Source organism: Suncus etruscus, chromosome 4 (assembly GCF_024139225.1).
Source record: "Suncus etruscus isolate mSunEtr1 chromosome 4, mSunEtr1.pri.cur, whole genome shotgun sequence".
NCBI classification, from domain to species: domain Eukaryota; kingdom Metazoa; phylum Chordata; class Mammalia; order Eulipotyphla; family Soricidae; genus Suncus; species Suncus etruscus.
Window position 1 is genome coordinate 149,675,645 of NC_064851.1, and position 25,446 is coordinate 149,701,090.

The 25,446-nt window shown below is 34.1% G+C and overlaps 1 protein-coding gene across 1 annotated transcript in view; it reads right to left on the minus strand.

Moving 5' to 3' along the window:
• ZMAT4 (zinc finger matrin-type 4) overlaps window positions 1–25,446 on the minus strand; it is a 467,773-nt gene that overhangs the window by 261,989 nt on the left and 180,338 nt on the right. Inside the window, 1 exon segment of the mRNA XM_049771892.1 lies at window positions 22,653–22,742. Within this exon segment, the coding sequence (XP_049627849.1) occupies window positions 22,653–22,742 (90 nt within the window).

Genomic DNA, 25,446 nt, shown 5'->3' on the forward strand with positions numbered 1-25,446 from the left:
TTTTCTCAATCATTATTGGTGTATAAAAAGGCCGTTGATTTTTGTGTGTTAATTTTGTAGCCTGCCACATTGCTATATGAGTCTACTGTTTCTAGAAGCTTTTTGGTAGAGTTTTACAGTTCTCTAAATATAGTATCATATCATCTGCAAACAGTAAAAGCTTAACTTCTTTTATTCCTATCTAGATGCCCTTGATATATTTTTCTTGCCTAATTTCTATAGCAAGTACTTCCAATACTATGTTGAATAGTATGGTAGAGAGGACAGCCTGTCTTGTATCAGAATTTAGAGGAAAGGCTTTTAGTTTTTCTCCATTGAGGATAATATTTGCCATTGATTTGTGGTAGATGTATTTAACTATATTGCGAAAACTTCCTTTCGTTTTCATCTTGCTGAGAATTTATATCAAAATGGGTGTTGGATTTTATCAAATTTTTTCTCTGCATCTATTGATATAATCATGTGGTTTTTATTTTTCTTGTTGTTGATATTGTGTATGATGTTGATAGAATTATGGATGTTTAACAATCCTTGAATTCCTGGGATGAAACCTTCTTGATCTTAGTGAATGACCTTCTTGATAGGAATTGGATCCTATTTTCCAGGATTTTGTTGAGGATCTTTGCATCTGTGTTCGTCAGTGATATTGGTCTATAATTTTCTTTTTTAGCAGCATCTCTGTCTGATTTTAGTATAAAGGTGATGTTATATTCATCGAACCTATTTGAAAGTGTTCCCATTTTTTTCAGTTTCATAATTTTCTTTTTTAGCAGCATCTCTGTCTGATTTTAGTATAAAGGTGATGTTATATTCATCGAACCTATTTGGAAGTGTTTCTATTTTTTTCAGTTTCATGAAAGAGCCTGGATAGGATTGGTAGTAGTTCCTCTTGAAATATTTGAAAGAATTAATTAGTGAATTCATCTGGGCCTGGAATTTTGTTTTTGGGCAGACATTTGATTGCCATTTTAATTTCTTCAATAGTGATGGGAGTGTTTAGATATGGTACAGCTTCATTATTCAACCATGGAGAATTATGAGTTCAAAAATTTATCCATTTCTTCCAGGTTCATATGTTTTGTGGCAGAGTTTCTCAAAGTAGTCTATGATTACCCTTTGAATCTCTGCAATATCTGTAGTGACCTTCCCCTTTTCATTTCTAATATGGGTTATCAAGTTTCTCTCTCTTTGTTTTGTGAGTTTTGTCAGTGGTCTATGAATATTGTTTTTTTTTTTCAAAGAACCAACTTCTGCTTTTGTTGATCTTTCAGATTGGTTTCTTTTGGGTTTTCACTTCATTGATTTCTGCTCTAAGCTTTTTATTTCCTTTTGTTTACCTATTTTTTTGTTGTTGAACATTTTCTAATTTTATAAGCTGTGTCAGTAAGCTATTTAAGTATGCCCCTTTCTTTCTTCCTATGTGAGCTTGCAAAGCTATGAATTTTCCTCAGTACCACTTTTGCTGTATCCAATAGATTCTGATAGTTTGTGTCTTCATTGTCATTTGTTTCCAGAAAAATTTTGATTTACTCTTTGATTTCATCTCGGACCCAATGGTTGTTCAGTAGTAGGTTGTTTAATTTCCAACTGTTACAGTTTTCTTCTGTGTCCCTTTGTAGTTTATATCTAATTTCAGAGCCTTGTGGTCAGAGAAGGTAGCTTGAAAAGTTTCTATCCTCTTGATTTTATGGAGGTATGTTTTATGTGCCAGCATGTGGTCTATCCTGGAGAATGACCCATGCACATTGAAGAGGAATGTGTATCCAGGTTTCTAGAAATGGAGTGTCATATACATATATATGTATATATGTAGATGTATGTATGTAGTCCTCTTTCTTTCATTTCTCTTTTCAGGGCTAGTATAATTTTGTTGGGTTTTAGTTTGGTTGACCTATCAAATGTTGACTGGGCCATATTGTCTCCCTCAACTATTGTGTTATTATTTATATCCCTCAAATTTGTTGATAATTGTATTAGGTATTTTGCTGATCTCTCATTGGGTGCTTATATGTTTAGTAGTGTGATTTCTTCCTGTTGCACATATCCCTTGATTAGTATAAAGTGTCCATCTTTGTCCCTTACATCTTTTCTGAGTTTTATAATTTTTCTGACTCTAAAGTTTGTGTCGTCTGATACTAATATGGCCACCCCAGCTTTTATAAGGGTGTTGTTTGCTAGGATAATTTTCCTCCAGCCTTTGATTTTTGAGTCTATGTTTGTTCTGACTATTCAGGTGTGTTTCTTGTAGGCAGCAGAAGGTTGGATTCATCTTTTTATCCATTTTGCCACTCTGTGTCTTTTAATTGGTGCATTTAGTCCATTGACATTGAGGGAGATGATTGTCATAGGATTTAATATCATCTTTGTGTATAAGTTTGGTGTGTCTGTTTGTCTGTCTTGTCTTAAAGTAGATCTTTCAGTTTTTCCTTTAAGGCTTTTTTTGCATCTGTAAAGTTTCTGAGCTGTTGCTTATCCATGAAGCTATGTAGACTTCCTTCAAACCTGAATGTGAGTAGGGCTGGATGCAGTATTCTAGTTCAAACATCCATTTTATTCAGTCTTGTCACAATATATTCCACCACTGTCTTCTGGCCTTGAGAATTTCTTGTGACATGTCTGCTGTAAATCTTAAGGATGCTCCTTTGAATATAATTTCCCTTTTTGATCTTGCTGCTTTCAGTATTCTATCACTATCTGTGAGATTTGTTGTTGTGACTAGGATGTTGTGTCTTGGTGTGCTTTTCTTTGGATCTCATTTAGCTGATATTCTTCAGGCATGCAGGATTTGATTACATGCAGTCTTTGGCTCTGGTATTTTCTCTGTGATGATGTCTTTGACGATTCTTCCTGGGGATCTCCTTTCTGGGCCTCTGGGACTCCAAAGATTCTTATGTTGTTTCTGTTGAATTTATCAAAGACTTCTATTTTCATCTGTTCACATTCTTTGAGTACTTTTTCCATTATATGATCATTTGCCTTAAGGTTCTTTTCCAATCTCTTCTGCTCTGCATTTCATCTTTCTGTTCACTGATTCTGTCCTTGTCTGCTATAACCCTGCTGGAGAGGCTGTCCATTAAGGTTTTCTGTTCAGTTATTGTGTTTTTAAGCCTGTTATTTCAGTTTGGAGTTTTCTGATTTCTATTTTTGTGTTTTATTCAGCTTGAGCTATGTGTTCTTTAATTTCTATGAGGACTCCGTATTTCTATTCTAAACTCCTTATCTGAGAGATTAGTCAGATGGTTGGTATATTTTTGGGGTCATCAGAGCTATCATCTTCATTATCTGTGCATGGTGGTTGCCTACCAAGTTTTCCCTTTGTCATGCTTGTTGTGTGATATTTTCCTACTTGTTAAGGTGTGGTTCATTATTTAAAAAGAGCTCTTGTGGACCTCTAGGAGACAGTTTTTGTTGGGTCATCCTTGGCCTCAGGAGAATTTCAGGAGACCGAAGAGAAGAGAAAAAGGCAAAGGAAACAGATCCTCTTAGCCTCTCTCCCAGTTGCTACACTGACAGCAGGGGCCAGACCCCTCCCACCTTCATAGACAAAGGAGCTAGCTACCTTTCCGCTGGGGTGCCTCTGGTAGCCAGTTTTCACTGAGTCTTTCTTGGCCTTCTCAGGAGAGTTTCAAGAGATAGAAGAGAAACAGTCAAAGGAGACAGATCCTCTCAGATTCACTCCCAGTTGCTAACAAACATATTTAAAAAAAAAAACTTTTTAAAGAATTACATCCTTGTGCAAATGCATAAATCTGCAAGTATCACAAATTGCCATAAATGAAGGGAGAATAGAGAACAGTGTTCTTGGCCTGAATCTTTGATATCTTGCCATTCCTATCTAAGCATAGAAACATATCTACATACATAGAACCAACAGACAGGTAAGGAAAGCACCACTTTTAGGGTCGAAGCAAAAGTAATGATGGACCCAAGCTCTTGTAATATTTTTAAGAACCAAGAAATAAAATAAAAATCAGAACTACAGATTTCTGTATACTTCCAGATGTCAAAATGTTAACCAAGAAATCATTGCAGATAATCTTTAATTACAATTTTACTTGTTCCCTGATAACACTTATATTTTCTTGTTCTAACTATCTTCTCTTTATCTCCTCTCTGTATTAGCTATGAAAACAGACAATGCTGCTCAAAACAAAACCTGAGTCTGTTTCATATGGTGAAAATAAAAGTGGAAAGCTTGCATGGCAAAAGGAAGGTGCATGAGAGTCACTAATGACCTTTATTTATAGTATACAGGAAATTTTATGTCACAATTTTGTCTTGGAAAATTCCAGTGCCTACTATAACAACATATATAATGTATAATAATAACAGACACAAAACTAATTTGTCTCTTCTAAGATCTAATATAATGACCCTTCATTTCTGAGGTTGTTAATGCCAAGCAGTGACCGTCTAGGCTGACGTACTGTTGAAAAAATAAAGAAATTAACACTGAAAAGGTCAATTAACACAATGCACCAATTAAAGAGGCTTTTTAAAAAATAAAATATACTAAAGAATAATACATTGTATTTTTATGATACCTAGTCAGTACTTAAAACTGAAACTATAATGATTATTTGAATTCTATGCAGGATATATTTACAAAGTTCTTGAATATCTGACACCAAAGACATTTCTTTAAAGGTCAACTCAACTGTAAAGTCAAGTTAATAACTTTAAAGAAAATGGCTTTCTATCATCATAAATTCACAATAAAAGTAATCTGTTCTATGATCATTTTAACTGTGCTTGGAAAGAAACTAATAAACAAGTTACACATAATTAAATATTATTTGTCTATACAATGTCATATAACAAGAGAAATGATTCCTTCTGAAAGCAGGTAAGACCTGTACCACATTTATGCACACATACTTTGACGAAATTTCAAGAATGACACACATAAACAGCTACATTTTAAATATATAGTAAACTTATTATGCCTTGACTGAATAATTTCATTCCTGAGAGAAAGAAAAGGCAATACAACTCATTGCATTGCACACAGTGCTGAGTAGGGTGAAAGCTGCAACAAGAGCTATTCAAAGTTTTTTTTTTATAAAAAAAAACTAAAAATTGAGACTGGATTATTATAAAGTAATGACAAGATATAATTGATCCTTCAAAAATATCTGATATGAAATGTCAAGACTAAATTTTTCATTTTTAGTTTAGGTTCTTTAAAAATGATTGAAAAATTTTAAAAGAAAAATAATAAAAAGTTATTGAACACTATCACTACTTATCTCAATATTTCTAGTTGGTTGGAATTTTTGAGACTTCTACATAAAATTAATCTCTCAGCTGCAGTGCCTTAGTATGTAGATCACTGAATTTTCCTTCCCTCATTCATATCAATCTGTTAAATCTTATCTACAAAAAGTAAGACACATTAATAATAGTATACTAGGATTAGTGGTTAACCTTGCATTCAGTTCAACTGGGTTTAATCCTGAGCATCCTATGTGTCCTCCATCAGATGTAATCCAAAATTCAAAAAGGGGAAAATAAGCAACAAGTAGACAAATTTGATTAGGTTCCTTGCTTGATATTCATATATTCACTTTTATTCCTCATAGTTGTTCTAGAAAGTATAGATTGTGTCTACTGTTTCACAGACAAGGAAACCACCTCTTAGAAAAAAAACCTTCTATAGAAATTTAACTAAGTTTCTTCAGCTAGCAAGAGTCTAGAGGCCATGTTAAACCTCACAGAAATGTCCAAATGTGATGTCTATTAACTGAACATTATACACAATCTGATGGTATCATAACAGCTCACCCCTCTGATTTTAAATAGACACCTGGAAAAAATAGTAAACTATGAGAATGACACATTCAATCTTGATCTAACCTACCGTTGACTATTGATCAACTTCCATATAAAATATTCCAGGGTTGTAGAAACAGCAGAGTAGTTAAGGTGCTTTCCTTGTTCACTGGCAATTCCAGTTTGATTACTTGGTATTACATATGGTCCCTGATCTCTGTCAGAAGTGATCCCTGAGCATTGAGCCAGTAGTAATTCTATAATCCTTTCTCTCTATATATATACATATATATAATTAGATGGAAACCTAAACCTACTAATTCAAGAATTTGTAAAATGACTGAGGCAGGGCACATTTTTCAAATGTTTTTATCATTATTAAATGACAGAATCATCTTACTATTATTCCGCTCCTAAAATTATGAACAAATTTAAACATAAGCCTAGTGCTTAATATCCTAGGATTAATGTAGTAACCTGTAGTCTGTTTCAGAAACATTAATTATAATAAACAAGACATGAAAACAAGCTCAAGTTAAATAAAGATGAAATCCTGACATTTGTGAAAATATAAACAAAATTTAGGGGATAATGTTAATAAAGCTAAATAAACTTTAATAAGACAAAGGTAGAAAGACAAATTCCATGTGATTTCATACTATGTAGAGTATAAATAATCAAGCCAAATTAATAAACTGAAGCATACCTCTGAAAACAGATATGGTTAGCAGAAGAGAAGGAGGGAGTTACAGATTGGATGGTGATGCATGATAAATAGTCCTTTGATGGTGTAGATGATGGAATATATATTGGATAAGGCATAAAACTATATTTTTGAATCCTACATAGAAATAAAACCAAAGTACCTCAATAAATTTTTAGCAAAAAAATTAAATAAAAAACTGCATTGCATCAAAGCCTGCTTTAGGGAATGGCAGGAAGAAAAGGATGCTAGGTTATGTGACCCCAACTTAGTCTATGTGTGCAGTATTATAGTTGGAATTTGTATCACTTGTAAAACAGATGCAGTACTCCTTACATTCTGAGCTTTATGAGAATTATATAACATAATATATGCAGTGCTCCCAATATAGTCTGTGATACAGGGTTGGCACATGAGAATGGTTTGCTGGATTCAAGTTCAGAAAAACACTTTAGTGCAATTTAATAGAACTGAGTGAATCATTTCTATTTTTTAAATGCATTTTTCTAGAGTTTATCAGGAGACATTCATCATTGTCTCAGAATTACCTGTACCAAATTCAGGTCACATAAAGTTATAAATGTATCTCATTTCTAATGTCATAACCCCTAGCTCACTCTAAGTCAAGAAGAAAAAAAAGACATATATATATATATATATGTGTGTGTGTGTGTGTATATGTATATATATATATATATATATATATATATATATATATAGTTTTTTCCTAAAGAAACTATCAACCCAAACAAAACCCAAAACCCAACAATCAGAAGCCAGAATGTTGTAATGAAAACAGACTTCTTCGTTCTGAAAAAGTAATGCTCTGAGCTTGAGAAATGCCCAGAGGTCAATAAGGAGAATAAGAATGGGCAGAGAAGGTCAATTGATGAGAAGACAGCAGGCATGATTTATTGCATTGTTGCGCAAGAGTAAAGACTATGCAGAACAAAGAAAGCAAGGCGAGAACTACTCAGACCCTTCCTGGAAGTCAAGGAAGATATGAAGATTAATGGATACAGATATACAACTAAAGGATACAGATATAAAGTAAATTTACTTTTACAGTAAATGATCAGTAAGTGATAAAAACTTTTAGAAAAGAGTGAGAATTTAAGAGAAAAATAAACATGCTTTGTGAGATTCTAGTATGATAAGAAAAAGAATCAGGAGAAGACAGAGAGAAGATGTGCTACTTATATAGACATCTAAGAGAAAAAACTAAAAGAGAAGAAAGCAAAGATCAGCACCTCTGGATAGTAAAAACATCATACTCCTATGAGATTTCTGTGTAATCTAAAAGCATCAATATTAGCTTATACAAAGTCAAGCTGAAACAAAGTAAAACCATTACAAGCTAATACTGGAGGTTAAGAATGATTATTATAAAACAAAGGGCTATTTTCAGTTTCTAATCATCAATATATTATCAGTAAAAAGATCACATAAAAATATGCGTTGATTCACTTTCAAAGACCGATTTAGTGGGGCTGGAGCAGTGGCACAAGTGGTAGAGCATTTGCCTTGCAAGTGCTAACCTAGGACTGACCATGGTTCAATTCCCCTAAATCCCATGTGGTTCCCCAAGCCAGAAGCAATTTCTGAGAGCATAGCCAGGACTAACCCCTGAGTGTCACCAGGTCTGGCCCAAAAAGACCCATTTAGTGTGCCAAGTAAAAGACAAGCACTAAGGAATTTGACCTAAGTGCTTCCACAATTTCATACATTTTTGCTTCCATGTTTTCTAGAAAAGCTCAATCCTTTCACACTCAGTATCGTGCCAAATGTCCTCCTTTAAAGAATTTCTGAGTAGTAAAAACATTTTTTAATGCTGAGGTTGAATCTGGTGAAGAACTTCTAAGAACTGCAAGATCAGTCTCAGTTTACAGTAGATGGGTCAAGCTTCAAACAAATAAAGGAGAAGACAAAGCTTAGTTAACAGCAGAGGTAGTAAAAAAAATTGATATATGAGAATGTGGTATTACAAGAGGGGCAAATGCAGTCAGATGGTCCAGCTCCTGAGTCAGAAGTTACTGCTAAAGAGGATATCTGTGCTATCAGATCAAGTCCTCTAAAAAAACTGCTTTACCTATAAAAAGTTTTTCCTAAAGATGAGTTATGATTTTGTCAAAAATATTGAATATTTGTGGGCGGGTGCAATAGTGCAAGCAGTAGGGAATGTATTTTGTATGTGCTAACCTAGGACTGACCGCAGTTAGATCCCCGAGCATCCTATAAGGCAGGAACAATTTCTGAGCACATATCCAGGAGTAACCCCTGAGCGTCACTGGGTGTGACCAAAAAAACAAACAAAAAAGTTGAAAATTTGTATGGATACAGCTAACAGCCTGCAGGTATTCTTTTAAAATGGCAAAAAAAAATACTCTATTAAATATTATTAACATTATATTTACTAAAATATTGTATTTATGATAATGCAAAGACTTGCAAATAGCACTTTTTAAATACATTATTAAAATTACTTTCAATCATAATATATTTCAAAAAGAAACAAGACAATATACAAACACAGTTCTTCATGCAAACCCTCTGAAGTTATAAGGACACAGGATAAATAAGGTAAAGTCTCTATTATTGTGAAGTGTTCAACTGTGCTCTGTGCATTCTATCATCACTGTCTGTTAAACGATGAAATGAAAAGGATCCTCTGGAAATTTTAGTCCCAATTAACTATTGGCAACTTCTGCGTTCAATTTTGGAAGCTCTTCAGACAATATACTGATAAATTACTTCAGGATACTAAGGAACTGCCTTTTCCCCACTTGAACTAAACACATTAGTTGGACTTTGGATTCCAGGTTTCTGTAGTAGTTTTCATCCAGGGGTTCTTCTACTTCCTGGGTTGGTCATTGTGCTTCACCAGACAAATAGAAAAATCTAAACTGTGAAGAAACTCTGAAGACAAAAGCCCACACAGACTCTCTTCAACCTTGTTGCCTCCTGCCCCTCACTAGATTCAAATTTCCCTTTGTGAAAATTTCATGTTCTTTAGTCAAGATTAATGTGAAAAAGCCTATAGAAAGAAATTACCTGATATCCTCATTATATTCAGGTGACTTGCTGAGTTCTGATCTTAAAAATAACTGCCAAGGGAAGCAATAAACACCTTCAAACAGTAAAATGTTAAACAATGACTTAATGACCTCATGTGAGATATGACAATTCTCACAACTTTTTAATTAAGTTTCTTTGATAATCCCATTGCCTCTCAATTGTAACAAGCAACATTAAATAAGGGCAGCCTTGGAAGAGGGTGGGAAACAGGACATCAGTAGAGGGAATGTTACACTGGAGGTAGAATTGGTGTTGGAACATTAACTGACAAAAATAACTATATTGGGAGCAATTTTTTTAGACCAGCATGTTTAAATAATAATTTTTAAAGACAAAATGACTGTAATAGGGGACAGCCAATCTAGCTGCACAAATTGTATACCTGGAGTCACTTAATGTATTGAATATTCTACCCTTTCAATGGACTAGCTTCAGGTCTGCAATTTGATGGCTCTTCTCTATTCTTTTCACCAATCCATTTCTGCATTTCATATCCTGAGTTCCTACTTTTTAAATTAATTACGGTATGTAAACACAATGATTGCAAATTTGTTGATGATTGAGTTTCAATAATACAATGTACAACAACCTTTAACAAGTGCATATATCCTTGGGGCTGGAGAAATAGCATGGAGGTAGGACATTTGCCTCGCATGCAGAGGGACAGTGGTTGGAATCCCGGCATCCCATATGGTCCCCGAGCCTGCCAGGAGTGATTTCTGAGCATAGACCCAGGAGTAACCCCTGAGTGCACGCTCTCTCTCTCTCTCTCTCTCTCTCTCTCTCTCTCTCTCTCTCTCTCTCTCTCTCTCTGTTTCTCTCTCTCTCTCTCTGTCACTCTCTCTCTCTTTCTCTCCCTCTCTCCCCCTCTCTTCCCCTCTCTCTTCCTTTCTTTTTTCACTTTTAGACAGTGTGGCTGCACTATCATTAATGTTATCGAAGGGGTACCATACACATTTTATTTCCTTTGCTTGTCCAGAATGATCATTTCCAACTTTTGCTGTCCTAGTGATACTTCCTCTGCCCTAACTGCACTCCCCTGGTATTTGTGGCAAGTTTCTAATCATGGACTGGTCTTCTTGGCCCTCATATCTATTGACTCTGCATATTATTATTACCACACTATCTTTTTCTATGTGAAAAACTGCCACACTGACATTCTTTTTATTCATCACATGTGCCATATTTATCTGACTGTGAGATTTTTTTCACAGGCCTTTGTCTGGAAACTTCCTGATTTCTTAACTTCTTTGAATCGTTCCTTTGCACTCATCTTTCAAACACACCAACCATTGGTATCCTCGGATCTCAGAAACTTATGGTTTTCCTGTCTACATTTTTATTATTTTCTTTCGTTGCATGTGTGTTTTGTTTAACAAAATAAATACCAAGTCTCTGAAGATTGTTAATGACTTAAAGTTCTTGCCCAGCATACCAAAGATTGTGTTTCAAATGATGGTGCTGCTCTTTACACATAAAATGGTGCTACTGTATATACTGTATATACATACATCAGGACATTCCCACTGTTTGTGATCTCCTGTGAAAAAGCCACAGAAAATAGCTTTCTGGCTTAAAGCAACTGCCCAGAAAGTTAAAGACCACGAGATTTGACCCTCTTTCCACCTGCAATTGTTGTTGAGAACCTGAGGTCCCAGTAGTTAGAAAACCACAATGAGAAAGTCTCAAATGAATGCTCAGTGCCTCAGGAAGCATGAGGTTCTAATGTATAAAGGCAATCTTGACTACCGCGTGATCAATCTGGTATCAACAAACAGCAAAGAAAAAGTAAAAGTAAATAAATAAGTAATGACAGTTTCTCCCACTATATACTAAAGAAAAATGATCTGTTTCATCACTATTTTATCCCTAGCAATAAACCTAGTACTTAGAAGCAGTAAATTAATTTTTCTGAAGTAAAAAAATAAAGAATACTAACTAAAACAGATCTCATGTTCTAGAACCACATTTTACTGGGCTTAAACTTTGGTGGTATCGCAAAGTTAAATCTGGGATAAAATATTTAACCTAAGATTCAATATTACCATCTTTTTAAATCTTTAAAGATCAATAAAATATTCATTATTATCCATTAATATCAATTATTTAATAAAGGACCTAATACTTATAGGATGCTTCATAAGGGATCTTCTAAGAAGATATTAAATTCAAATATATGTAAAAAATTAAATATACAAATTTAATCAAAAATAAAATAATGGATAACAGAGTGTATTAAAAATTTTAGATATACAGTACATAGGTTCCTGGTTTTAGAGATCAACGACACTGTTTTTCACTATTAAAAAAAACTTACTTTCATAGTTCTTTGTCTTTTTAGAAAATTTATATCTTTCTTCTGGGTCAGATTCTATATAGAATCATTAACTATAATTTATTTTTAGTATAAATACAGTTCAGAATAATAGTTTCAAGCTATAGACCTACTTACTATCAGGCCATGAATTTCTGTATGTAAAAAAAAAAGTAAACTAAAAAGAAAGGAAGGAAAGAAGAAATCCCTGTGTAACCAAAGTGTCATATGATGTTTTCTAGGTCTTGGTTTGCTTTTTAACTTAAATTATGACTGATACACTTATATTACGAGCTTTTATTTCACTTTATGGTACAATATAGACAAAAATATTGGGATTTTAGGATCAGTCAGGTAAGTATACTCTAAAGCAAGACTGCCCTGTAACACTCAGAAACGTGGTTCCACTGGTTACCATTGGTATCTAATGGTATAAAAGAATAATTATCTGAATTGTTTCCAGAGTGTTGCAGGCTTCAACAAATGCTTCTAATATATTAATCTCATAAATTTTGATATTTATGATAAAAGAAACAAAGCTCAAGAGTAACAATGTCAACTTCAGTTCAATGGTTTGGAAGGATATTTTGTTTTACACAACAACTTTGGTCCAGGGCCAGAAAGACAGTAAAATGCAAAGACACAGTGCAACTTAAGTGTGCATTCCTTGCAAGTGGTCAACCCTAGTTCACTCCTGAAAACACATAGTCCCCTGAGCATCACCTTGGTTCATCAAACACCACCAACAAGACTCAGGTAATCCCTGGTGTCACAGGGCCTGAGTAGTGCCACATCCTCAAAGCTTCGCATTCAACTATCAGCCTTTCTGGATGAGAATCACTGGTGCTCAAGCAAACAAGCAACCAGCTTCAGTCCACTGGACACTACTAATCATCACTCTAGAAAGGAGCAAAAGGTGAGAATATAGGTTGACAGTGCAGCTCTTAAATTGCACATGTGAGATCTAGGATGAAGTTAGAAAAATAAAAATGTAGAAAGGAACAGATAACAAAACAGAGGTCCTTAAGGACTTATTACTGCAAGTAGGAAGAGAGACACCTCCTTTTCCTTCCCTCAAATTATTTAGTACACAGGAGGTTAGAAAATATGCTCTATATAGGAAGGTCAAACTATAAATATTCTGTGTTCTATGCAATACAGTAGTTAAGTTTGCAACTGCTAAACTCTATTCCTATAGAAAGGATAAATATGCTATAGACAATATGCAAAATATTGAATGTGTCTACATTTTATAAGACTTTATTTATAGACTGTTAAAAATTGTAATTTAAGGGGTTGGAGCAATAGTATTATGGGTAGGACATTTGCCTTTCACATGGTGAATCTAGGTTTGATCCCAGGGTCCCATATGGTCCCTTGAGTACCACCTAAGTAATTCCTGAGACTAGAGCAGGGAGTATTCTCTGAGAACATTGTGTGGCCCAACAATCAAATATATATAAAGTAGTTTTTATGTCACCGGATATTCTTCTTCTTCTGAACCTTTATTTATACTGAAGATCTTACAAAAAGTATCATTGGCATTTGACCTATGTCTATTTTGTGACTCCTGACTTTGAGACTTAAATAAATGTTAATACATTCCAAATTATATTCAGACTGCTTTTTAGGTCTTCCAAATGTCCATATCAGGCCTGCCACATATGTGATCACAGAAATTAAAAGTGCTTTGAACTGTATAAAAGTTAGTAGAACTGTGTGAAATATGTATCATACAATAGAGACCAAAGAATAAAACAAGATTCAAAAACAAAAAGATTCCAGGGCTGGGAGATAGTACATTGGGGAAGGAGCTGACCTTGCATGCAGCCCAGTTGGGTTTGATACCCAGCATGGTATACCATCCCTTATGACTAACAAAAGTTATCCCTGATTGCAGAGCCAGAAGTAAGTTCTGGGGACTTCTGGTGTACCTCAAAAACAAAAATTTTAATTCTAAGAACAAGCCCTTCATTTATGTATCTTAGATGAACATGCGGGTTCACAAATCAAGATTTATTTAACTCCTTCACAAGTTGGAGAATCACATAAGCAATGATTATAAAAAATTTTAAACAATGGTAGGTAAATTTTTAAAAGGTAAAGAAAAGATAAATAACATCTAGCAGAACCATAATTATAACCACCATAAGTACTAATTTTTGTGCACACACAAAAGTTAAAACACACAGCATTTATTATAAATATTCCTCTCTGAAAATTCCTGATAGTCTACTTTCTCAGTAGAACCCATGAGAGTGCATCATTTTTATAAAATAATTGTCAATATTGTGCACAATATATATATTTGTACCCATAGCTGTTACCTTCCCAGCCTTAACTTTCATTCCATAGCTTTACTGTCCTTCCAATTTACGTCTACCTCAGACATGTGATCTTATTTGGAAATTAGGTTTTTGCTAATGCATTTAGTTGAGAAATAAGAGTCCTAATTTCATAAGCTGTGGATTACATAACTAAAGTGGGAGTCATTTAAATAGATCTCTTTGTGATTATCAGTAAATGTTTGATTTGCATATGTACTTTATATACCGATGTATCAAGGGTTTTGTAAAAAATTTTCAGTCAAAAGAAGAGCCCAACATGGAAAAAGCTGAATACATCTTGGACTTTACACTCTAGAAATGATGTTTACTAAGTTTACATTCCTAATGACATTACTCATGTTTACCTCCTTCTATTATCCTCATTTGACTTCTGCACATCTGTTCTTCACTAATCAGTTCATTGTCACTTCCCCAAGAAATCCTGCCATACCTTTCTACCCAAGAGAGGACGGGTGCCTAACAGTTTGCTAGCCTGAGCATAAACATACAGTAGCACCTAACATACAATATCACCTAATTACTAGGACTTCTAATATAATGTTGAATAAGGGTGGAGACAGTGGACATCCTTGCCTCATGTCTGATCTTATCCAGTGTCAACATCCTATATATCTAGTCAGCTAATTTTTGACAAAGGAACTGAGAGAATTAAATGAAAAAAGAGTTTCCTTAACAAATGGTGTTAAGATTGGATGACCACAAGTAAAAAAATTTAAGCTGGAATCATAGTATCAGACCTTACACAAAACTCAGCTCAAAGATGTCAAGATGTCTAAGGTCTATGAATACATTCACTGAGGAAAATATAAAAACACTGGAATTATGAGATCTACATTTAACAATCAAATTTAAAAAGTTTCCTGTCAAGATGGAAGGTTGATTTGTAATAAACCTAAATAATCATGATAACTGGATCATTAAAATGTGGTGTGTGTATATATACAACAGAATACTACAATCAATATAATATTACACTGCTATAAGGATTGATGCAATCATGCAATTTCCTGCAACATGAATGGGACTAGAATGCAACATGTTAAATAAAGTAAGCCAGAAGAAGCATATACACGACCTTATATCATTTATATGCAGTGTTTATAATAAATGGATGAGGGAATGAAACCATTTAAATGGTAAGATACCTAGATCACCCTTGACCACAGAGTATATGGAGAAAGGAAAAAATAGTGTGGAAAGGTGAGGGAGAAGAGACAGATGAGAAGCCATGAAAATAGGGAGCAAGAGTCTGCAGGTACATCAATGGTGTTAAAAAGAATAGAGCTAAATATCCAAATCACAGAGTCAATGATACTGAAATCATAAGATTAAAATTTTAACAATCAAACTTAAAAGGTGTTTGTCAAGATGGAAAGTTATGGGCAGTGGTGGTATGGGAAGAAACCTGGAAACACTGGTGAAGATAAGTTGACAGTGGTGGTAGGATGAGTGTTGCAACATTGTGTAAAACTTAGCTATGAATAATATTGTAAATAGTAGTGCTAGAATAAGATAAAAAGAAAATAAAAATTATGTACAGTAGCATTTATACACTGGACCAATGTAACTTCATTCCCCACCCTTAGAAAAGCAACAACTATGTACTGTCTCTGTTTGGGAAGACTCCAGGATTTTTTGTCTTTGTGACCTCAACACTAAATGAATACTTTCTCTTTTTCTCAGCAAGTAATATGGGAAAATTTTTGTAATGCTAGAAAGAAAAAAGCAGTTTGTTCTATCTTTCCCCAGCATATTTTCTGCCATTTACCAGCTGTGTGACCAGAGTCAACTGACTCTATTTCGGTTTGCTTCTCTGGAAAGTAAGGATAATGATAGTTCTTATTTGGTACAAGACTAGTGAGGATTAGATGTGTTAATGTATGTAAAACATTTAGATTTTAAGTAGGAAGTGCCTGATAAGTGTCAGCTACTATTATTACTTTGCCCCAGAACAGCAGTACTCCTGGCTCTGGACCCAGCACTGGTTTCAGGGCCTAAAAATAAGATACAATTTCAAGTCATGAAGAAGAAGCCTGGTAACAGGGAAGCACAGAGTATCTAAATCTGAGGCCAGCCCAAAGTGAGTGTATCTTTGGGCCTTATTTTTAGCTTTGTAATAAGAGGATTTGTATGTGTTTGAATCTTCCAAATCTAAAAGACACAGTCCCTGTGCTTTTGGAAACTTTAGAAGAGGTTTTCCAGCCATTCTAAATGTTTTGGATCTAAGAAAGTCACATAAATTTTTAGGAGTGATAAACCTGATTATACTAATCAAATGCAAGTTTCTCAGTTTGGAAAGAATTATTTCTCACTTTATAAAATAATAATAATAAACCCTGTCTACTTAATATTAACTAGCTCCTTTAGATGGCAGTTATCTACCCAACATAAAAATAAATTAAACCTAAATAAACCTTAAATTTAAAAGTCTTGTGCTTCTTGAGCCATTAAGATAGTATAGAGATGAAGGAACTAGACTTGCATATTTTGAGCCCTTTCATTGAACTCTGACATCACAAATGGTCCCCTTAACATCCCAACATCAGTTCCTAAGCATAGAGTCAAGAGTAAGCTCTCACCATTTCCAACTGTGGCCTGCAAACAAACATATTTCTTTTTTTTCTTTTTTTTGTCCTATACAACATGTTTATTGACAATTTGAATTAGCCCCTTTTTTAAAAAAATAATTTTGATTGTAATCAAAGTGAATTACAAGTCTTTCACAGTAATATTTAAGGTACATAGTGACAAACACATTTCTATTCCCCCAAAAAATCCTTTTCTCCCAAAGCATGTAATCTATGGTCATCATGTCTTCTGTGGAGTAGAATCTTTTTAGTTTAATGTAGACACAAATGTTTGTCTTTGTTCTCATTTCATTGGCTAATGGAATTGAATCATTGAAGATAAATCTAGATTTACTATTATAAAGTTTGGCTTATAGTTTCTTCAATTTACTTTATGAATCTACTCTTATCTCTAAACCATTTCAAGTTGGCTTTAAAGAATGATGTGAGATAGGGGTTTGATGTGATTTTTTTTTAGATGTAACTGGGGAGTTTTACTAACTTCTTTTTGTTTGATTGCTCTACTTTCTGCCTTTTGCTCTTTTTCAAAGTTTAGCTCACTATATATCTGATGATCTATATTTAAGCCCATTGATCATCAAGGAAAGACAAGTCAAATCAATAGTGAGACATCACCTCATACCACTAGGACTGACTCACATAAAAAAAAAAGAAAGAAATCAGGGCCTGAGAGACAGTACTGTAGAATGGACACTTACTTTGCATGCAACTGACCTGGATATGATTCCTGGCATCACATAAGGTCCCCTGAGCTGTCCTGGAGTGATGCCTGAATGCATAGCCAGGAGTAAGCCCTGAGCACAGCTGGATGTGGCCTAAAAATAAACAAAAAATAATGAAAATTAAAAATGCTGGTGTGGATGTGGGGTAAAGGAATCCTTATCTACTGTTGGTAGAAATGCCACATTACACACCAGCATTTTTAAATTTTCATTAAACAACTAAAAAACCTAAAAATTGGACTTCATATGCCTCAGCAATCCCACTCATGGGTATCTATCTCAAAAGCACAATAACTGTATTCAGAAATTATTCAAAATTAAACTCTACTCCAATGTTCACTGCAACACTATTTCACAGTAGCCAAAATCTGTAATAACTAAAGTATCCAAGAACAGTTAATGGGATAAATGAAGTCTCGTATATCTATACACAATAGAAGAGAATTAGCTATAAAAAAACATAATTAATAAAATTTGTTGCTTACTTGAATAAAACTAGAGAGCATCATGTTGACAGAAGTTGGCCAAGAAGAGAGAGATAGATACAGAGTTATTTCTTGTACGTGGGATATAAAGAAGCATAGTAAGATAATAACAAATGGCCAAAAGTAACAGAACCAGGGAGGAGTGGTGGTGCTAAAGGTAAAGCATCTGCCTTGCAAGTGCTAACCTAGGGCAGAGCGTGGTTCGATTCCCAGGCATCCCATATGATCCCCTCAAGCCAAGAGCAATTTCTGAGCTTATAGCCAGGAGTAACCCCTGAGAGTCAATGGGTCTGGCCCCAAAACAAACAAACAAAATAACAGAACCTGAGAACTACTCTAAACAATGAAACTCTCAAGGTTGAGAGACTTGGAGGAGTGGGAGAGAGATATTGAAAATGGAAGAGACTGAATGCAGATACAGGGTCAATGACAAAAGGAAACTTCCACACTGAGGTAATAAAATCCTACATAGATGTATTGTAAATATAACTAAAGTGCTCAATGAATTAGATTTAAAAAAATATGAGAATATAGGAAAGCTTTTTAAAGATAATAATATATAAAGTAAAAGCTTTAAAAATTAAAATTTCCTATCTAGTATGAAGGGGGAGGGTGGTTGAAGGAAACCTGAGAGTACTGGTAAAGGAGGTTATTTTTAGTGCAGGAACGTAGTGTAACTGAGACTTAACTATGAATAATTTGTAAATCATAGTATCTTAATAATATATATACTTTAAAAGTCAGAAGTGCCATGACATTAATCATGTTTTAAAACAACAAAAACATTAAATAGAATTTGATCAGAATTGACAATAAATATTCAAAATATAAGTTACTTCTATTCATCTCGAAGTGAAATTGGAGTTGCTGTGTATTCTCAGAAAGCTAGAATGGGGATGGGAGGATGTTTGACATTGTTTATCATTCCTATAATTTCATGAATCAATGTGAGCCCATGATTAATGTGTGTTTACATTTTGAAAATTCAGAAGCAGATTTTTAGTTTTCAAAATCAACTCACTAAGGGCCATCAACAAAAACCTGGTCTCAACTATACTGGGATACAAACCTGTCATAGCTCTAAATAGGGAAAGATGATTGGGTTGTAAAAGGAGGTGAGAAGAAGAAATTGCTACAACTTTTCAAAAACACAGTATTTTGGAGGAGAAATATTTCTTTCAATAAGATTGTAAGACTGTTATTAGAAAAAGAAAACATCTTGGACTTATTGATAGCTTTACATTAATTGACAAGTTTTGTTGTCAGGTTGATATTAGTTCCTTCCTTTCTATTACTAGAAACCAAGCCTGAAAGTATTTAGAGGGCTCACAATCATTCCCACTAATGCTTAGGGCAGTGATAAGCAAATGGTGCTAAACACTAGGATGTGCCCAAAGACCACCAGGGCTAAACCCAGTGATGCTCTGTAGGAATGCAGTACTAGGGGCCTGGCTCATAATTCCATATGCTAGACATGTACAATAGCACTTAAGCCTTCAGTCTGGCCCAAAGACATGTTTTTTCCATTTAAAAATTGTGTATGTTTCATTTTGTTTTGTTTTCTACTGAGTTCATTGTGAATTACAAGTCCTTCATAGTTGTATTTAAGGCATAAAGTGACAATGAATTACAGCCATTCCCACCACAAGTGTTGACTTTCCTCCACCAAAGTTCCCAGCATGCATCCTGTACCTCCCCATCCTGAGCCCCCTGGGCTACCAGTATAACAGGACCATTTTAAGTTTAGATTGTTATAGTTTGGGTCTATTCATTCTATCAAAGTCCTATTTTTGTAAATGACCTAGCCAACGTTTTGTCTATTCAGTCCCTTGATCTTTAGATAGGAGTCTATAAAATTAAGATAATCCAAATAATACAACTGAGGCCTAAAGAGAAAGTAGGTGTAGCTTCTATCCAATATATCAAAATTCCCACTAGAAATTATACATTATAAAATGTATGGTCTTATGCCAGAGAAATATTTTAAAAGGTAGAGCAATTGCCTTGCACAGAGCCAACCCAGATTTGATCCCTAGGACCCAAAATAGTCTGCCAAACCCACTAGTAGTGATCCCTGAAGGTAGAGTCATGAGTAAGCTCAGAGAACTACTGAGTGTGGCCCAAAAATATACAATAGTAAAAAACATCAATAACTAATTCAAAAATATCATTAGGTAATCATTACTGTTGACTAATTTATTTTACACAATAACTAACACACTCTAGAAAAATTATTTAATAAATAAATAATTGTAGATGAAAGGTTTTTCTAAGCCTAGCACACAACAATGGAACAAGTTACCAAAAGAAATTTTGGAAGAATTCTTATAAGTGCCTCTTACTCTAAAAATATAAATATGATCCTGCCATTTAATGGATCCTAAATTTATTGGAAGAACTGAATCCTGGGTAGGAAGAATCATGGATCTGATCACAATGAAAAAGATCATGGTCGTGAAAATATTTGCATCTCAGAAACACTTTCTTTTTGTTTGATTAAGCCTATACTAAAAACTCCGGTATGAGTAAGTATGTGAGTGAATAGAAAATAATCTGTGTTCAAAGAGCTGTTGTCATGTGTCTGTGAATACTATTATTTCTGACTATTCAATTAATATCTTAGAAGGCTGATGAATGAATAAAATGGGTACCACACTGGGTAATTTTGAGAGGAATAGATAAATCTAAAACAAAGATGAAATTATTGAATTCTCTCTGCTAATAGACATCTAATGAAGTGAATGACTTTAGTATAGGTATAGGATTTTGAAATTACATTAAAGTGGGTTAACTAGACTCCTATGATTTATTGATTTCTTTGAATATATTTTGTAAAGCACCTACTTTCCCACTTGCACCAATATAATCTACTGTATACACCCAAATCCCAAAACCCCAGCCCACATACTAGGACTTTAGTAACATCTTCCTGATCATATCACTTGGGCATGATTCATTCTCTTTTCTTCATTGGACATGTGCAGACTATTAAAAAAAATCGAAAATAGTATAGATACTCTAATACGATTCTAATCTTCCTCACTTACTATACAATATTTTGGGGGGCCTTCATATCTAATAGGGCTCATGCTCTGTGCGTAGGGACAAGTTCTTGGCAGAACTTGGGACCATATGTTGTGCTAGAGTTCAAACATGCATTAGCCACTGGCGAAACAAGCACAACTAACTATTATGTTATCTCCCTGGTCCATCTGTGAAAATTTTTAAAGCTAGCTTTTACGCTATTTATATTTCCTCCCTATCTGGCATATACCTATCCGTGCCCTATTACCTTTAATTTTATGTTAACTTGACAAAATTTGAATGAGTAAACCATAATTGTTAATCCTTATTGGGGAACTAAAGTTTAAGAATAATAATTAATTTGTCCAATGTCATAAAGCTAAGAAATAACAGATTTGAATCCAATTCCACTTTATTTTCTTGTCATATTCTCATGGCATCCTTTGTACCCAATCCTGCCTTCCTACAGTGCTATAGAAAAGTCTTCTATTTAATTTTTATTTTTGGATAACAAGAGACATACTGGGAATTCATTACAATACTGACTGCCTCTAGTTTTATATTGTTATCTTGTGCTGCTTCTCCTATGAAGAATACACAAGTATTACTTTTGGCAGATTACTTTAATAATAGTATTAATTTTAATATAAAAATAAAAGCATCATAGGGGCCAGAGAGATAGAACAGCATAGGGCATTTGCCTTGCACACAGCCAATCAAGGTGGGAAGGTGGTTTGAATACCGGCATCCCATATGGTCCCCCAAGCCTGCAAAGAACAATTTCTGAGTGCAGACAGAAGAAACCCCTGAGTACCCCGGGTGTGACCCCAAAACAAAAATAAATAAATGAATAAATAAAATAAAGGCATCATCATAGCAATAGGTAGAGTAAGATAAAAACAAAAGATACCACGAATTATAAATGCATGATTACAGCATTCTCATAACTCAAAGGGCAGAGGATTTCTGTTAATCTAGTGTTATCATGTAGGACCTCTGCAAAAGAGAGATATGAATGTCCAGCTCATTAGAAAAAGAGACTTCTATGGGGGGAAAATAATGTTTTTACAGTTTTGCCTTCACCTATGTAAAGTAAACCCCTTGCTATGAATTTAAAACAATTTTCTATTTATCTTTTTTCTCTTCCTCAGATCAGAAAACTCAAGTAATTTTTCTGCAAAATTTACACAGTTCTCATTATAAATTAGCACATTTCTTTTCTGTTTTATATACCAAAGTTAAAATAAAATATTTTAAAAGCAATGTCTCTGTTTATCAATGTCTCTATTAAGTTTCCCTCTTAAGTGCTGGCTTAGTGCTTCTTGTATTTGATGTCTCCTGTCTCCAATCCCTCACTATTTCTTTTCAAGAATTTGATGTATACTTTTTTAGCACAATCCTAGTTTAATAACATCACAATGTCTTCCACTGCTACCCTGGTATATTCTGACAAGAAAAAGAGAAAGATTTGCAGATGTGTAATATTTTCAATAATACTGAATGAGAAGTAGTCCACACACTTTTACACTATACAATAAAATGGTCATTAGTAATATTTCTAGGCCTTCAAAATTCTTAGCTAGTTCTCATTGATAAATATTACATAATATTGGATACTCACATTTTCTGAACGAAGTCTCTTAGCTGGACAGCCACCATCGCGGGGGTGAAGCATGTAATACAGTCTGACTTTGCTTGCATGTTTTCGACTCTAGAAAGTAAAAGCAGAAGTATATTCTATGAATGAGAAAGCATTTACAACCCTGGAAATATAACCAGTGGTTGAAAATGTGATATACTTTATTTATAACACTTTGACATTTTCATGAAAGTTATGGTAAGATAGTTTTGGATAGGTTAAGAGACTTGTCCAAGGCAATAAAATAGAGGAAAAGTAAACAGTTAATGAAAAAGATGAAAGCATCAGAATTTTTTAGCCTGAATTAGTTAATAGATTCAAGAGTCCTAAAAAAAAAAAAGGCAGTGTGAAAGAACCAGCTCAAGGGGATAGAATACATACATGTCATCCATGACATGTATTTTATCCTTTGCATAACAGAATCTTGCCCTGGTACTAACAAATATGCTTATATTCCCTGTAACATCAGGTTCTTTATCTGAGGAAACATACACACCTCTGGACAAAACATTACTTGGTGTGCTTTCTAGCCTTTCAACCTTTTGCAATACTATAATGTTCTATTATGTTAAAAAATAAATAAGTGAAGACACTCTAAGGTAGGAATAATGTAAGGAACAACTATAGTGGAAAACTAGTTTCCTGTCTTCATTCTCTTCCCTTCGAGCTATGAATTAAAGACCTTCTTGGGTGACAGACACATAGAGCAACTTTAACAAAAACTTTTTCCCACTGTTCCTAAAACTGATATGTATTAATAAACTATCAAAAAGAAGCTTTCAAAATCATATATCAGAAACAAGAACAAATACTATATGTAACCCAAGCCAAAGAACTGTTCGGATCAAGCTATGTGCAACAAACCAAAAGACTGAATAAAGTTATTTCCAGTAGTAGTAGGGCTTTAACTATCTACCTGCATTGACTGGTCTTTGTCAAAGACGAAAAAACTGATTCCTTCTCCCTTTATTCTTTCCTCTACTGTTTTTCACTCAACAGAGAGCCTTATCCAATTTTTCTTCCCCTAAAGAAAAATACTTGCAACTTCCAAGTTTGCTACCTGAGGCAGAATGGGAGAGTGAAAGCACAATTTAAAATATCAGTACCAGAACCCACGTACTGGCTCTACGTTCTAGCAATGAAATATTTAACAAGTCCTTCAGACTAAATTATTTACAATCAGAGGAGTCTCACTTTATTCTTATATAAAATGAACAGAATATTTTAGGATGTCAAGAAGGTAGTACATATAAAAAATTACAATCCGTATAATGACTAACATTTCTCTAACCTTGACTCTACTGACTCTGAAACAAGATTTACTTGAATAAATTGCTCTCTCATTTTAATTTCATTTTAATCCTTTCCTCAAATATTTTTTTCTTTTCTAGACCTTCCTCACCTTTGCCTTTATAAAAGTTTACTTCTAGTCATTATACTAGATGATGATCTACCTTCCTGGATTTAGCCACAGGCAAAGTGATTTACAGAGAATACACAGCAAATTACATCTTGTTTATCAGAAATATTGTCGATCCTTTTTGTCTGGGTTTTCACATTCATAATTTTTTACTTTTCTTTTGCTGTGCTTAGAGCTTTAGGAAACTATGCTCCAAAACATTTCTGAACATTTAAAAACCTTTAAATGGACTTAAATGTACTAATAAAAATATTACAGATACATAACACCGTTAAAGTGTAGTTTTAAAGACAATTCTAATATTCTAGGAAGTTTTAAAGAACAGTTACCTGAGGTCATTTGCTGGAAGATTGGTAGAACAAAAGTACTGAGGTCCATATGCAACTGATACTATAATTTCAGCACTATTACTCAGTCTCTCTATACTTTTAGAATAAAGCAGTACAGCCTAGTTTTTCCCCTTTGGCTAATAAATATGTTGATTACTAAAACCTGTAGAGGTTTTGTTTTTTTTTTCATGGCAACGGCAATAATAATCTACTACAAGAAATACAGATACAAAAATAATTAGGAATATTGCTACAGTCAAAAGAATCAAACACACACACACACACACACACACACACACACACACTTTAAATATCTATAAAACATTAAATCTGTTCCCGGAACCTGGGCTGGTGAAGAGCATAGAAAGATAACTGGTGAAAAAACAGTAGTAATATAGTAAGTTTAAATGTATTAGAAGTAGATTTTCATTTATTTTTTCATTTGCTCACATAGAGAAGTTTCTTACCACATTTCCTACATTATCAATCTCTTCAAAGCCTTGCTTTCCCAGAGAACAAAATCAAAGCAAAATTAGAAATCTCTTATTATATTTTGTTTTATATTTTTCCCTTAAAACACTATGCTTCTAGGGCTGGAACAATAGTACAGCAGGTAGGATGTTTTCCTTGTATTTGGCCAACCCAGGACAGATCTGGGTTCGATCCCCAGCATCCCATATTGTCCCCTGATCCTGCCAGGAGTAACCCCTGAGTGGCACAGGGTGTGAAATTAAGGGGAAAAATGTTTCTTTTAAATACTAATCTCAGAAAGACAATTTCACAAAATTATTTAATTGCAGCTTGAAAATAGCAAAAACTTCTCTGCTAGAAAGAAAAGGAAAATAATGTTAGACTCTGGTGTCAAATTGTTTATCATAAGACTCATCATGTACCTGCAAATAGAGATAGTTTGATACCTCTTTTCCAATTTGGATTCCTTTAATTTCCTTTAATTTCCTTCTGTCTGATTGCTATTGCTCAGAATTCTAATACTATATTGAATAGAAGTGGTAACAATGGACAAACT